This window comes from Lynx rufus, unplaced genomic scaffold (assembly GCF_022079265.1).
Source record: "Lynx rufus isolate CCGP_SWC_20201006 ecotype Redwood Valley unplaced genomic scaffold, mLynRuf1.p SCAF_4, whole genome shotgun sequence".
Taxonomy (NCBI): Eukaryota; Metazoa; Chordata; class Mammalia; order Carnivora; family Felidae; genus Lynx; species Lynx rufus.
This window is the reverse complement of record NW_025814856.1, coordinates 113869039-113882184: the sequence shown is the minus strand read 5'-3', so window position 1 is coordinate 113882184 and position 13146 is coordinate 113869039. Positions and strand designations below refer to the sequence as shown.

The 13146-nt window shown below is 38.7% G+C and overlaps 1 protein-coding gene across 1 annotated transcript in view; it reads right to left on the bottom strand.

Annotated features, from left to right (window-relative positions):
• Nucleotides 1–338: 338 nt before the first annotated feature.
• Nucleotides 339–13146, bottom strand: part of ABCB5 (ATP binding cassette subfamily B member 5) — a 112952-nt gene continuing 100144 nt past the window's right edge. Inside the window, exons 25-27 of the mRNA XM_047096409.1 lie at nucleotides 8556–8762; nucleotides 2353–2499; nucleotides 339–536 (exon numbers count right to left, since the gene is read on the bottom strand). Of these exons, the coding sequence (XP_046952365.1) occupies nucleotides 339–536; nucleotides 2353–2499; nucleotides 8556–8762 (552 nt within the window). The remainder of the gene's footprint in view (nucleotides 537–2352; nucleotides 2500–8555; nucleotides 8763–13146) is intronic.

The following is a 13146-nucleotide window of genomic DNA, read 5'->3' as shown; positions in this document are numbered from 1 at the left end:
ATTTTTTCCCTCTTGGAATATATTCCCAGTTTTATAGTAGAAGTTGATAGGAAAATAGGTTGATTTTGCAGAAAACTGTTTTATAAGCAAATGTGACAGAACATTTTTATAAAGGAGGGTTGCAGGCATTATCTCACTTACATGAGTTTAGCAAATTTTTGTTTCCTTTAAAAAATCTGAAGAGAAGATGGTGTGTACACAGAACATGTCTGTACTTGAATAACATGATTCTAGTTATTGATATATGTAATAAAAGAGATCAAAGCAGGCCAAATAATTACTAAGTATTCTTTCTTTGCATTACACAAAGATCAAAATATATGCTAATTCTAACAGTATCACTGCATTGACTGTGCATTTACTAATTTAAAATATATATCTCGATTTCTCAGGAGCTCTTGATGAGTTCCCTGTTCCTTTATTTTTCCATTTTGCAGAACTACTATCAAATCTGCATTCTGTATTGTGGACAGTCTGTGAGCAACCACTAGGCAAGTCCTCCCCTGGCTGGCCTTATCAAGGGCGTGCTGAACCACCTAGAAGAGAAAAGGGCCCATGATTGCTAGCTTGAGTTAGATGCTAATATACTTATCCAATTCAAATTGATAAAGGTAATCTAATAACATTCTTTTTTTTTTTTTTTAACGGAAAAGCAGTATGTGTATTAAGATCCAATTTGTGTGTTTTATAATTTTTTTTTTTAACGTTTATTTTTGAGACAGAGAGAGACAGAGCATGAACGGGGGAGGGGCAGAGAGAGAGGGAGACACAGAATCGGAAACAGGCTCCAGGCTCTGAGCCATCAGCCTAGGGCCCGACGCGGGGCTCGAACTCACGGACCGCGAGATCGTGACCTGAGCTGAAGTCGGACCCTCAACCGACTGCACCACCCAGGCGCCCCAATAACATTCTTTCTGTATTTGCTTATCCCCAAGGAAAACTGCCCAGCTCTGTGAAATATTCACCGTATTCAATAGGAATCTAGCAAAAGTAACCATAGACACATTAAGACTTTTAACTAGAAAAGCTTTTGTGATAATGAATAAAAATGAGATGGTTGTTTATATATATGTAAGCAGTTCTAAACTCAGAGTCAGAAAGTAGTATTTCTAAACCTAAGCAGAATGCCTAACTTACTTCATTTCTTCTCATAGCATTCATTTATTTTAGTAGAATTTAGCTAGAAAACTGTCCTAGCAAAAATCTCAGATGCAATGGGTTATAATGTTGTATAGAGGAAATAGGAGTGGAGGGTGAAAACCAAAATTTCTTGAACAAATTCAACAAATTTGTTCAAAATTTGTTGAACATACAAAATGTTCATTCCGGTGATGGATATCTCACTTAAATCCTTGCAATAACTCTATAAGGTGGGTTATTTATTTATTTATTTTTTCATTTTTCTGATAAATAAACTGAGATTCCAAAAGTCCGGGTCACTTGACCAAGGTTACACTGCTAGTAACTGATAAATCCAGGATTACAACTCAGGCATGTCTGATTCTAAAAATCATGTTTTTTCTCTTTCATAACAGACTGTTTCCTTAGAAATCAAAGATAATCATTTGTAAATAGCAATCATGTGGTGGTCAACCACATGAGCTCTTAGATCAGACATCCTCTCTTAAAATTCAGAGAAGTTACTTAATTTTTCTAAGCCTTACTGAGCTAGCCTATCAAATGAGCATGCTAATAAAATAAGCTAATTCATTAAGTTGTGAGGATTGAGATAATATCATATAATGGACACTTGGCAAATATTAAAGATTGTCATTCATTCAACCAGTGTTCATTTAACAAGTAAGTGCCTAGTGTGTGCAAGAAACTACTAGAGGACAAGGACATAGCAAAATTAAACATCTGAAGGAGCCTGCAGTGTAGGTCTATTGTCACGTGTCTCTTTGCTTTCTTGTTTCCTTCTCAAATGTAACTAATAGTCTATTAAAGATGGACTAACTGTAGGTTCTGACACTGCAGTGTAGATTACTCTTTTATGCATGCAGATTGCCTTATGAATTTGTTTGGTATCATAAGAATAATAAAATAGGAAGGTTATTTTTCTTGGGCTTTTACCTTGACTGGAGAAACATTTCAAGAATTGGGCCTTTTTGCTAAACCCATTCAAGTGAGAAGACCTTTGTAGAACATGAGCTGCCCTATGTCCCACCTCTTTCCCACCTCCCCACCAGCGTCTAACTTTTTTTTAAAGGCCAAAACCTTAATTAGAATTCGTGACCTATGACTGCAGTTCTCTCCAGGTTTTTCTTTCCTCAAGCTGACCTTGATTTCTTCCACAGTACTCCACTCTCTTATTTGATATTATATTCTGAGATGAAATAAAGAGAATGTTACCTTTTCACTCTCATTATCAAGGGCTGAAGTGGCCTCGTCCAACAATAAAATTTTTGGTTTCCGGAGAAGAGCCCTTGCAATAGCTAGCCTTTGTTTCTGGCCTCCAGAAAGCTGTGTTCCTTTTAGTCCAATGTGTGTGTTGTATTTCTATTACAGGAACATGCAATTAAGAAAGCAAGGCTTGGTTATTTAAATTAGCATGGCAACTGTGGGCGAGAACCATCTAAATATTTCAAATTTTGCTTCTCTTAAAAATTTGTGTCCCAACAAGTTCTGAAATCTATTCTTGGCCTTTGTTGCAAATAAATGCTAAACCAGCAGTAAGCACTACCATCTCATTTACATATCTAATCTGATCGCAAACAGCAGACCTTTGCCATTATGCTTCTACAAAGGAATTGTTCGAATTAAAGCATAAGAAAAAAATTATTGGCAAAAAAAGTTCTCAGTAAACACAAATCTTTTCCATTAAATTACATTACCTTCTATTTTCAGGTCAAAACAATTCAAGGAAATCACTGGGTTTCCTCACACTGCCTCTTGCCAAACCTCTATGGGCGCATCTCTCCAGGTACTGGGATGCTGTTCTCAATGGCACAGGTAACTTCCTGACAATAAATAAGGCTGATGTCTGGAGACAGTCTGTTCACCTTTTCAGCCCATAATAGTGATATCTGGCACTCCCAATGTTTCTACAGCCCTCCTATTTACTAATGTCCTCTTCTCCAGTGTTTTCCTCCACAGAAGGATAAAGAAACTACGGGAGGAGTATCCTGAGGCTGTTGTAGTCTGCCAAATGATGACTGTCAGTTCAGTTGGTGCAAGCAGGCTCCCGATTGCTTTTTAGATTGTCCCATTGACTCTACTTCCCTCTGAGGTTTGACACTGCTTTCTACTAGATCTTGCTAGATGTCTAACAAATATATACTCCTGGTATCCAGACAAGAATGTGTGGATGGATCTGCTCCACTGGAAAAGCAATGCTAATTATACAACTTTCTTTTTTTTTTTTTTAATTTTTTAAAAGTTTATTTATTTTGAGAGACACAGAGATGGAGTAAGTGGGAGAGAAGCAGAGAGAGGGGGAGAGATAGAATCCCAAGCATACTCTGCACTGTCAGCATGGAGCCCCGTGCGGGGCTTGAATTCAGGAAACTGTGAGATCATGACCTGAGCCAAAACCACTGGATGCTTAACCAACTGAACCACCCTGGCGCCCCTAATTATACAACCTTCTAAAGGTGGATCCTATAGCAGCATCATTGAAAACATGCAGCATGTGATTAATATGCTATTCATTTTGTCTTAGTGCCTTAGAGAAGCTTGAATTAACTGCCTTTCCCTCCATATCTGACTGCCTTCAAGGGGTACCATTTGGGCAGAGTGGGTATCGAGAGAGCCTGTGACACAGCTTTATGATAAACGTGTCTACTTCACCTCAAAGTTCATTTTTCAATTTAAAATGTGATTTTTTGCTTCATGTAAAACAATGGGTGTCTCAATTACCACAGCCCAGTAAAAGTGTCTTTTCTGAAGTGAATGCTACCCAAAGAAAAAAGACTTTATCACTTCTGTAATTTTATTTAGGACTGTCAGCAGGCTGGGACTCTTCCCTCTAAAATGCATTTTAGGGCTGCCTGGGTGGCTCAGTTGGTTATGCGTCCAACTCTCTATCTCAGCTCAGGTCATGATCTCATGGTTCCTGAGATTGAGCCCTGTATTGGACAGTGTGGAGCCTGCTTAGGATTCTCTTTCACTCGCTCCCTCTCTGCCCCTTCCCCACTCACATGCATACACACACTCTCTCAAAATAAATGAATAAATATTAAAAATTCCCTTTATGAAATTTGGAACCATAGGGCAGGATAACAGATAAATCTATGTCATTCATTTCCATACACCACATAGTTCCCATCCAAATTAGAGAATCCAATCCTAAACCAAAAACAGAGAGAGGATTGGGTGGGAATGATAATGGTTTGTAGCTCTTTCTGCCAGTCTAGCTTAAATTGTACATAGATTCTTCTTGTGTAGCTAAAGAAGACACAATACTAGCTTAGAGGTCACTTTGCATTTCTTGGCCTTCTCTGGATTACAGGAAGATATTAGTCTCAAGAATGAATTGGATTAAAATTAAATTCAGATGGTTTTGTCCATCTTTAAGCAGAACAGATTATAAATGGGGGTATACACATAGTCTCAATACCAACCTAAAAACATTTTCAGATACTTAAAGTGGAGGTTTTTATTTTTTAATGAAGAACTATAGACTTCTATTCTCCCGTTTAAACTGAAAATCTCAATCAAGTTTTTGGCAATCAGTGGGATGAATGGTGAGTGTCCTGGAATATTCAACCTGTTTATGAGATGCTCAAGGAACAATGGCTCCTTGATAGGAACCTGGGGCTAAAAGCCAGTTGGGTCCCGGAGAGAATATCCAAAAAGAGTCTGATCCTAAACCAACTACATTCTAGAGAATCCCTGCAGGCTCTTGGGAGGAACTTCAGGGTGATTTCAGTGGTTGAAGTCTTACCCAAGGAGTCACGATGTGACTTGACTGAGAGCTGCAGCTACACTCGGTGTGTTTCTCAGAGGATCCCTAAGACCAAGGTGGGGTTGCTTCAACTCCCCTCCTAGGCCAATATTTCCAAATATCTGTAGGTCATCTCCATGGCATATAGAATAGACGTGTTACCCTTAACACACTCCAAACTGACTTGCTGTTTGCCCTCCTAGGTTGAGTTGCCAGACAGGTCCAGAATCCTTTACTAGAAACCCTTAAGGATATATCCACTTAAGAATTCTGTTTTTTATTTGTCTGTTTGACTTTCTCTCTCTCTCTCTCTCTCTCTCTCTCTCTCTCCCCCCCCGCCCAATGTGGGGCTCAAACTCACAACCCTGAAATCAAGAGTCACATGCTCTACCAACTGAGCCATCCAGCCCCTGTTTGTTTAACATTAGAAAAAAATATACCATAAATTGTACATACTATGTATTATATATATTTAACACGTGACATGTATTAACACCCCCAGAAACGTCTGGGGAAGCAAGTGGTAATCAAATATATGAGTATTTATGCAGAAATATTGGATTATTCATTCTAAGTAGGATTAATAAGGGCTACATATAGCCTCACATCATTTTGGCCATCAAATATGCAAAATTTGTGTGTCAGGCATGGAGTTTAAGAGCTTTTGGAAATTGGAACTGGGGAAAAGAAAATGTGGACTTGCATTGTCCTCATCCAGAATGTTGTAAAGCACCAGGACTTGTCTTTTAATGCCAGTCTCTGCCATATCTCAAAGGCCACAATGGCTTCTGGATGAGCAAACAAAAGGCTGAGCTCAGCAGCAATTTTTTTTCTTTAAAATGATCATGTTATTTCTTTGCCTAAAAATGTCTAGTGGTTTCCTATTTCCAATAAGACAGAGTCCAAACTTCTTGGCCTGGTATATCAGAACCTTCACATTCAGTCTCTGCTCATATTTTGGCCTCTTCTCAATTCCCTAGTTTATGCCTTTTGCTCAGGATTTTAAATTTCTTTTGCTCCAAACACCTAAAACTGTTTTATGTGTATATGTTTCCACACAAGCTTATTCTGTCTTCTAAGAATGTATTTGTCCCTTCTCAGCCTGGTGAATTCCTCTCATTCTTCAAAACCCAGTTTGTTTGTTTGTTTGTTTGTTTTTAATGTTTGTTTATTTTTGAGAGAAAAAGCACGAGTGGGGGAGGGGGAGGGGCGGGGGGTGGGGGGAGACACAGAATCCGAAGCAGGCTTCAGGCTCTGAGCTGTCAGCCCAGAGTCTGACACAGGGCTTGGAACCTATGAACCGTGAGATTGTGACCTGAGCCAAAGTCAGATGCTTCACCCACTGAGCCACCCAGGCACCCTTTCAAAACCCAGTTTAAAACAATATCTTCTGTAAGGTTTTCTCTGAGCTCCTAGAGACTTTGTCATTCCTTCTTTTGTACTCTCATCATATGCTCTGTGTGTTTTTATTCCAGCAGGCTGTCCAGTGTATCATGCACTTTCTCACCCAGTTTCCACAATCCTCAGCCAAGTCTTGGCAATTCTACCCTTACAGTATCTTTTAAATCCTGTTCCTTGCTTTATTTAACTTTATAATTACTAATTCAGGCATTCATAACACTGGAAATAGCTCCTAAGTGGTCTCCCAACTCCCTGTATTTTCTTCACTACAAATGATCATTTACATTACTGCTGGATGTAATGTTCAATGCCCTATTTCAAAATGATATTTTGGTACCATGGCTCTACTTTTTTTTTTTTTTTGAAGTAACAGTGATAAGTAAAGTTAAAATTAAAAACACTGAGGGGTGCCTAGGTGGGTCAGTTAAGTGTCTGACTTTTGATTTTGGCTCAGGTCATGATCTCATGTTCATGGAATTGTGTCCTGTGTTGGGCTCCACACTGACAGTGCAGAGCCTGCTTGGAATTCTCTCTCTTCCTCTCCCTCTGTCCGCTGCTTGCATTCTCTCTCTCTCAAAACAAATAAATAAACATAAAAAAAAAACAAAAACAGTGAGAAACTAGTTATTCTTTCTTTTAGGAAATAATATCATCTTGGTTCTCAAAGTTTTTTACTGTGAAAAGTTAGTGCACTGAATCTCTGAACTATGTAGTTTTGGGTAAATGTGGGAACTAGCACAACAAAAATAATGAAAGATAATAAACAGTTTAAGAATAAAAGTCAAATGGTATAAATATAAAATGGTTAACATTTTACCACACATAAATTAAAGAAACAAACCTATCAGGATTATGGGGATAACAATCTGACCACAAATTGACAATACAGCAAATGCCTTGGTTAAAAAGGAGAATTACCATGGAAAGATACTCATAGGGTCACAATTTTTATAAAAATACATCAATCCTTTCATTATAGTTAGTAGTGTAGAATCTTACTGGAGCAGGAGAAATTGTATTATTTATGGCCCCTTTCTAGTTATAGGCACCATTTAGTGTGGACAGGAGATGGTGAGGGAAGATCTACTTTTATAAAAGAGAGTATGGTGACCATTACCCTCCCCCAAAGAACAGGATACTAGATTGTTTAATGTTTATTAAACTTAGGCATTCCCTTTTAAGGTGAGCTAGAAAATAACATTGTAGAAGTTTGTTTCTAATTAAAAGTAGGTATGTATATTTTAATTTAATTTTGCAGGTATAAACATTCAGATATTGTAAGCACTTTAAGTTACAATTACTCATCTCTCTTCATGACTTCTGGATTTGTATTAATGCTTGCCATACTAAAGCTCTCTCTACAGTTAGCCAAGATTTTAACTTTCCTGTGTCAGCTGTCACAGAGAAGTGACATTGTGTTTGTCATTTCAGAGAAGTGACAAAAATGGCAGGCAAGGACTTAACATTCTAGTGGGGAAAGAGGACACTAAAATAAGTCTATAATCCCTCAGGGTAACTTTAGATTGTGATAAGCACCTTGAAGACTATATGGTATGTGATGGGAGTGGTGGGGACACTTTTGATAAGGTGGCCAGGGAGAGTCTCTGCAAACATGGCATTTCAGAGAGCTTGAAAGTTAAGGAGATAGCTCTGCAAAGAGCCAGAGGAAGGGAGGTTACAGCAAGTACAAATGTCCTGAGGTAGGGAAAAACTTGGTGTGCTTCTGAGACAGAAAAGAGGACAGTGTGCCTGGAGCAGAATGAACATGTGGTGAGGAAGGAGATGGAGAGGCGAGCAGGACCACGTCACAGAAGGCCTTGCCAGCTACATAAGAAATTTGGACTTTATTCTAAGTGCAAAGGGATGCCATTAGGAAGTTTTAAGCAGGAAGGGACAGAATCTGATTTATGTTTTTAAAGGGTCCCCCTAGGTACTATGAGGAAGAAGAATTATGATGCGGCACACTGGAAGCAGGAAGACAGATTAAGATGCTACGTAATCAGAGTGGGGGGATGATGGTGGTGTAGACCTAAGTAGAGTGTATATGGATAGAAGGTAAGCAATCAAAATAAGAAAACGAATTCGGTGAATATTAATACAGTTTGGTCTTGGAAAAATTGGTCACAGAAAAATCTCAATCTTCACTTTTTATGCATAACTTGATTAGATACTGGCAATAAATAAATTGTATAATTCAAGAAGCACATAAAGACAACCACTTAGCTTACTTGGCAGTTTTGTAATTCAAGATTTCAGATATTTTTCTTACCGCAGGGAGACCCTCAACAAAAGAGTGGATATTTGCTGCATCTGCTACTTCTTTTATTTCATCGAGTGGCACAACACGGCTGTTATCACCATAGGCAATGTTCTCAGCAATGCTACGGTCGAAGAGTACAGGCTCTTGAGAAACGATGGCTATTTGGGAACGGAGCCACTGTACACTCAGTTCCTTTGCATCCACACCATCGAATAGCTGCCAAAAGCAGAATGGAGAGTGGCATGTGAAGATCCAACAACTGTATTCTGTTGCAGTTCACTGTATTCAGACATGTACAAATCGTAACAAGAAAAATAGGAATTCAAGGTATTTCACAGTAAAATGCTACCCAAGGATGGACCATAAATCATATGCTGTATAGAAGCATAGTGTAACTGCCTAAAATGCCAGCTCCTAAACTTATTTGACATTGCTGTGAATGGCCACATATTCTAGAGACTTGCCTGGAGTCTAGAGTCAAGGCTGGTGCTCTGTGCTGAAGTCTGATGGAAAACGAGCAACCTCCGCTGTAATAGGACCCCACTTTATTAAAGCCCAGAGAGAGAAGGTAGGGACCTATACAGTAGTCTGCATATGGGTGTATGTCATTTTGTACATAGCCGTACTTATTCACATGAACATATAATAACATTCAACCGACATTTGATAAGCATATCTACTAGCTGATGTGGACTCTTCAAGTGCCAGGGAAATAGTGGTAAGCAAGACAAAGCTCTTGCCCTCCTGAAGCTTACATTCTAGTGGAGACAGACAGACAATAAACATACTAACAAATAATCAGAAAAAGAAAGTGTCATGAAAACTGAATAATGGGATGGGGACTGACTGAGGATGTGGGGAGAGTGTGGAAAGCAGGTGGGTAGATGCATTATTTTCTACAGAGTAATCTAAGAAGGCTTACCTAGAGAAGTAGCATTTAGATTGAGACATGAGTGATAAGAAGGAGTCCACAAAGAGGTTAAAGCAAGAAAATTCCAAGCAGGGGAACAGCGAGAACAAAGGCCGTGAGTTTCATTTTTTTTTAATGTTTATTTATTTTTGAGACAGAGAGAGACAGAGCATGAGTGCAGGAAGGGCAGAGAGAGAGGGAGACACAGAATCTGAAGCAGGCTCCAGGCTCTAAGTCGTCAGCACAGAGCCCAATGCAGGCCTCAAACCCACAAGCTGTGAGATCATGACCTAAGCCGAAGTTGGATGCTCAGCCAACTGAGCCACCCAGGTGCCCCACTAAGTGAGTTTAAAGAACACTAAGAAGCCAGTGAGACTGACACATAGTATACAATGAGGTGGGGAGTGATAGGGGAGTTTAGTGAGAGAGGGAGAGGCCAGATCATGGGATGGACTCCATTTTATACAAACTGCAGGAGGAAATCATTGGAGGGTTTAAAGGAGAGGGTGTGCTATGCTATGTGCAAATAGATGACTGTTACCTATTGTGGGACTCACTGTTAACTCATTGTTATCACTGGTAATAGGGAGCCATTCTGGACCATTTTATTTTGCAAATAGTCATTAAGAATCTGTGATGGGAAAAAAACCCCAACCCTGTAAATTGGAGGAGAATGAGGACTAATATGACATTCTTTGACTTTTGGGGATTAGAAGAGGAGGCAGAACAGGAAGTCTGTGTGTGTGTGTGTAGCGGGGGATGGGGGGTGGATGTGGTGGTTGTTGTGTTGCTGGGAAAGGATAATTGAAAACCTGAAAATATGGAGAGTAAGAAAGGCGCTAGTGAGAATAAGTCACTGGAATGCTAAGGATGAAGAGGTTGCATTTTTTTGAAAACAGGATGCAGGACTTAATGGAACTGATTCAGATAAGCCCTAACCATGCATAAAGTTTTGAGAGGTGGGCAGTAGAAAAGGCCGGTGGAAATAGCAGGAAGCCTGAATCAGCTGGCAGAGGAAACTTATCTCTGTTTTAAACCAGAATGGTATAAAAAGAGCCCAGGTATGGATATTAGACCCTTCCTCCAACACCTGTATTCTAAAAGAATTCTATGCCTTGTAAGATCAAAATTCCTGTTTTCTTTTTTAAAAATTTCTAATTTGTAAACTTTTAATTTTTTAATTTTCATTTTTAATGTTTATTTATTTATTTTGAGAGAGAGAGAGAGAGAGAGAGAGAGATGGAGAGGGGCAGAGAGAGAGGGAGAGAGAGAGAATCCCAAGCAGGCTTTGCACTGTTAGCGCAGACACGGGGCAGAAACGCACAGTGAGATTGTGACCTGAGCTGAATAGACTTTTTAAAAATTTTTTTGAGTATTAGTTTCAGGTGTACAGCATAGTGATTTAACTTCTCATACATTATGCTATGCTCCCCACAAGTGTTACTACCATCTGTCACCATTCAAGGCTACTGCAGTATTTCTGGCCATATTCCCTATGCTGTGCCCCTTATTCTTATGACTTACTCATTCTACAACTGGAAGCATCTCCCACTCCCCCCTTTATCCATTCTTCCCATCCCCCCTTTCCCTCTGGCTACCACCAGTTTGTTCCTCTGTATTTATAAGTCTAATTCTATTCATTTGTTTTGTTTTTTAGATTCCACATATTCCACATATGTATTTATCTTTTACAGTCTGACTTATTTCATTTAGCATATTATCTTTTAGGTCCATCCATGTTGTCACAAATGGCAAGACCTCATCCTTTTTTATGGTTCAGTAATAGTCCATAACATATATATATCTTCCATATACATATATTCCATTATATAGATATATATATCACATATATATTCCTTATACATTTGTCTATCAGTAGACACTTGGGTTGCTTCCATATCTTGGTGCTGTAAATAATGCAGCAATAAACATAGGGGTGCATATATTTTTTGAATCAGTGTTTTCATTTTCTTTGGGTAAATTTCAGTAAAGGAATTATTGGACCATATGGTATTTATATATATCATTTTTTGAGGAACCTCCCTACTGTTTTCCACAGCTGCTATATCAATTTAAATCCCTACCAATAGGTCATGAGGGTTCATTTTTCTCCACATCCTTGCCAACATTTGTTATTTCTTATCTTTTTTTAAATGTTTATTTATTTTTGAGAGAGAGAGAGAGAGAGAGAGAGAGCATGAGCGGGAGAGAGCATGAGGGGGACAGGGACAGAGGATCCAAAGTGGGCTCTGCACTGACAGAAGAGAGTCCAACACAGGACCTGAATTCATGAACCATGAAATCATGACCTGAGCTGAAGTCGGACGCTCAGCTGACTGAGCCACCCAGGCACCCCTAATTCTTGTCTTTTTGATTCGGGTCATTCTGACAGATATAAGGTAATATCTCATTGTGGTTTTGATTTGCATTTCCCTAATGATTAGTGATGCTGAGCATCTGTCCATGTGTCTGCTGGCCATCTGTATGTCTTCTTCGGGAAAATATCTCTTTAGGTCCTCTGCCCATTTTTAAATTGATTTTTTTTTTTTTTTTTTTGGTGTTGAATTGTAGAGTTTCTTTCTACATTTTGGATATTAACCCTTTATCAGATATATCATTTGAAAGTACCTTCTCTCATTTAGTAGATTTCTTTTTTGTTTTGTTGATGTTTTCTTTCACTATGAAAAAGCTTATTTTGATATGGTCCCAATAGCTTATTTTTGCTTTTGTTTCCTTTACCTTAGGAGACCTACTTAGAAAAATGTTGCTATAGCCAATGTCAGAGAAATTACTGCCTGTGTTCTCTTCTAGGACTGCTAGGTTTCAGGTCTCATGTGTATGTCTTTAATCTATTTTAAGTTGTTTTGTGTATGATGTTAGAAAGTAGTCCAATTTCATCCTTTTACATGTAACTGTCCAGTTTTCCTAGCACTAGTAATTGAAGAGACTGTCTTTCCCCTATTATATATTTTTGCCTCCTTCATCAAACATTGACTGTATAAGTGTGGCTTTATTTCTGTACTCTGTATTATGTTCCATTGGGCAATGTGTCTGTTTCTGTGCCAGTACCATACTGTTTTGATTACTACAGCTTTGTAATATAACTTGAAGTCTGGAATTGTGATGTCTCCAGCTTTGCTTTTCTTTTTCAAGATTGTTTTGGCTATTCAGGGTCTTTTGTGGTTCCATAAAAATTTTAGGATTGTTTGTTCTAGTTCTGTGAAAAATGCTGTTGGTATTTTGATAGGGACTGCATTAAATCTGTAGATTGTGGAGTTCCTGGGTGGCTCAATTGGTTAAGCATCCAACTTTGGCCCAGGTCATGGTCCCATGCTTTGTGGGTTTGAGCCCCGTGTTGGGCTCTGTGCTGACAGCTTGGAGCCTGGAGCCTGCTTCACATTTTGTGTGTGTCTCCTTCTCTCTCTGCCTCTCCCCTGCTTGCGCTCTTACTGTCTCCCAAAAAATAAAATAAACATTAAAAAAAAATGAAAAAAAAATTTGCAGATTGTTCTGGGTAGTGTAGACATTTTAACAATATGTGTTCTTCCAATCCATGAGTGTGGAATATCTTTCCATTTGTATCATCTTCAGTTTAAGATCAAAATTTCTGCCACCATCACGACAGAAGAATCTTTGAGTCTTTATATTTTCTATTTACCCTCAAAGTCTTATCCATCATTTTTGTTACTG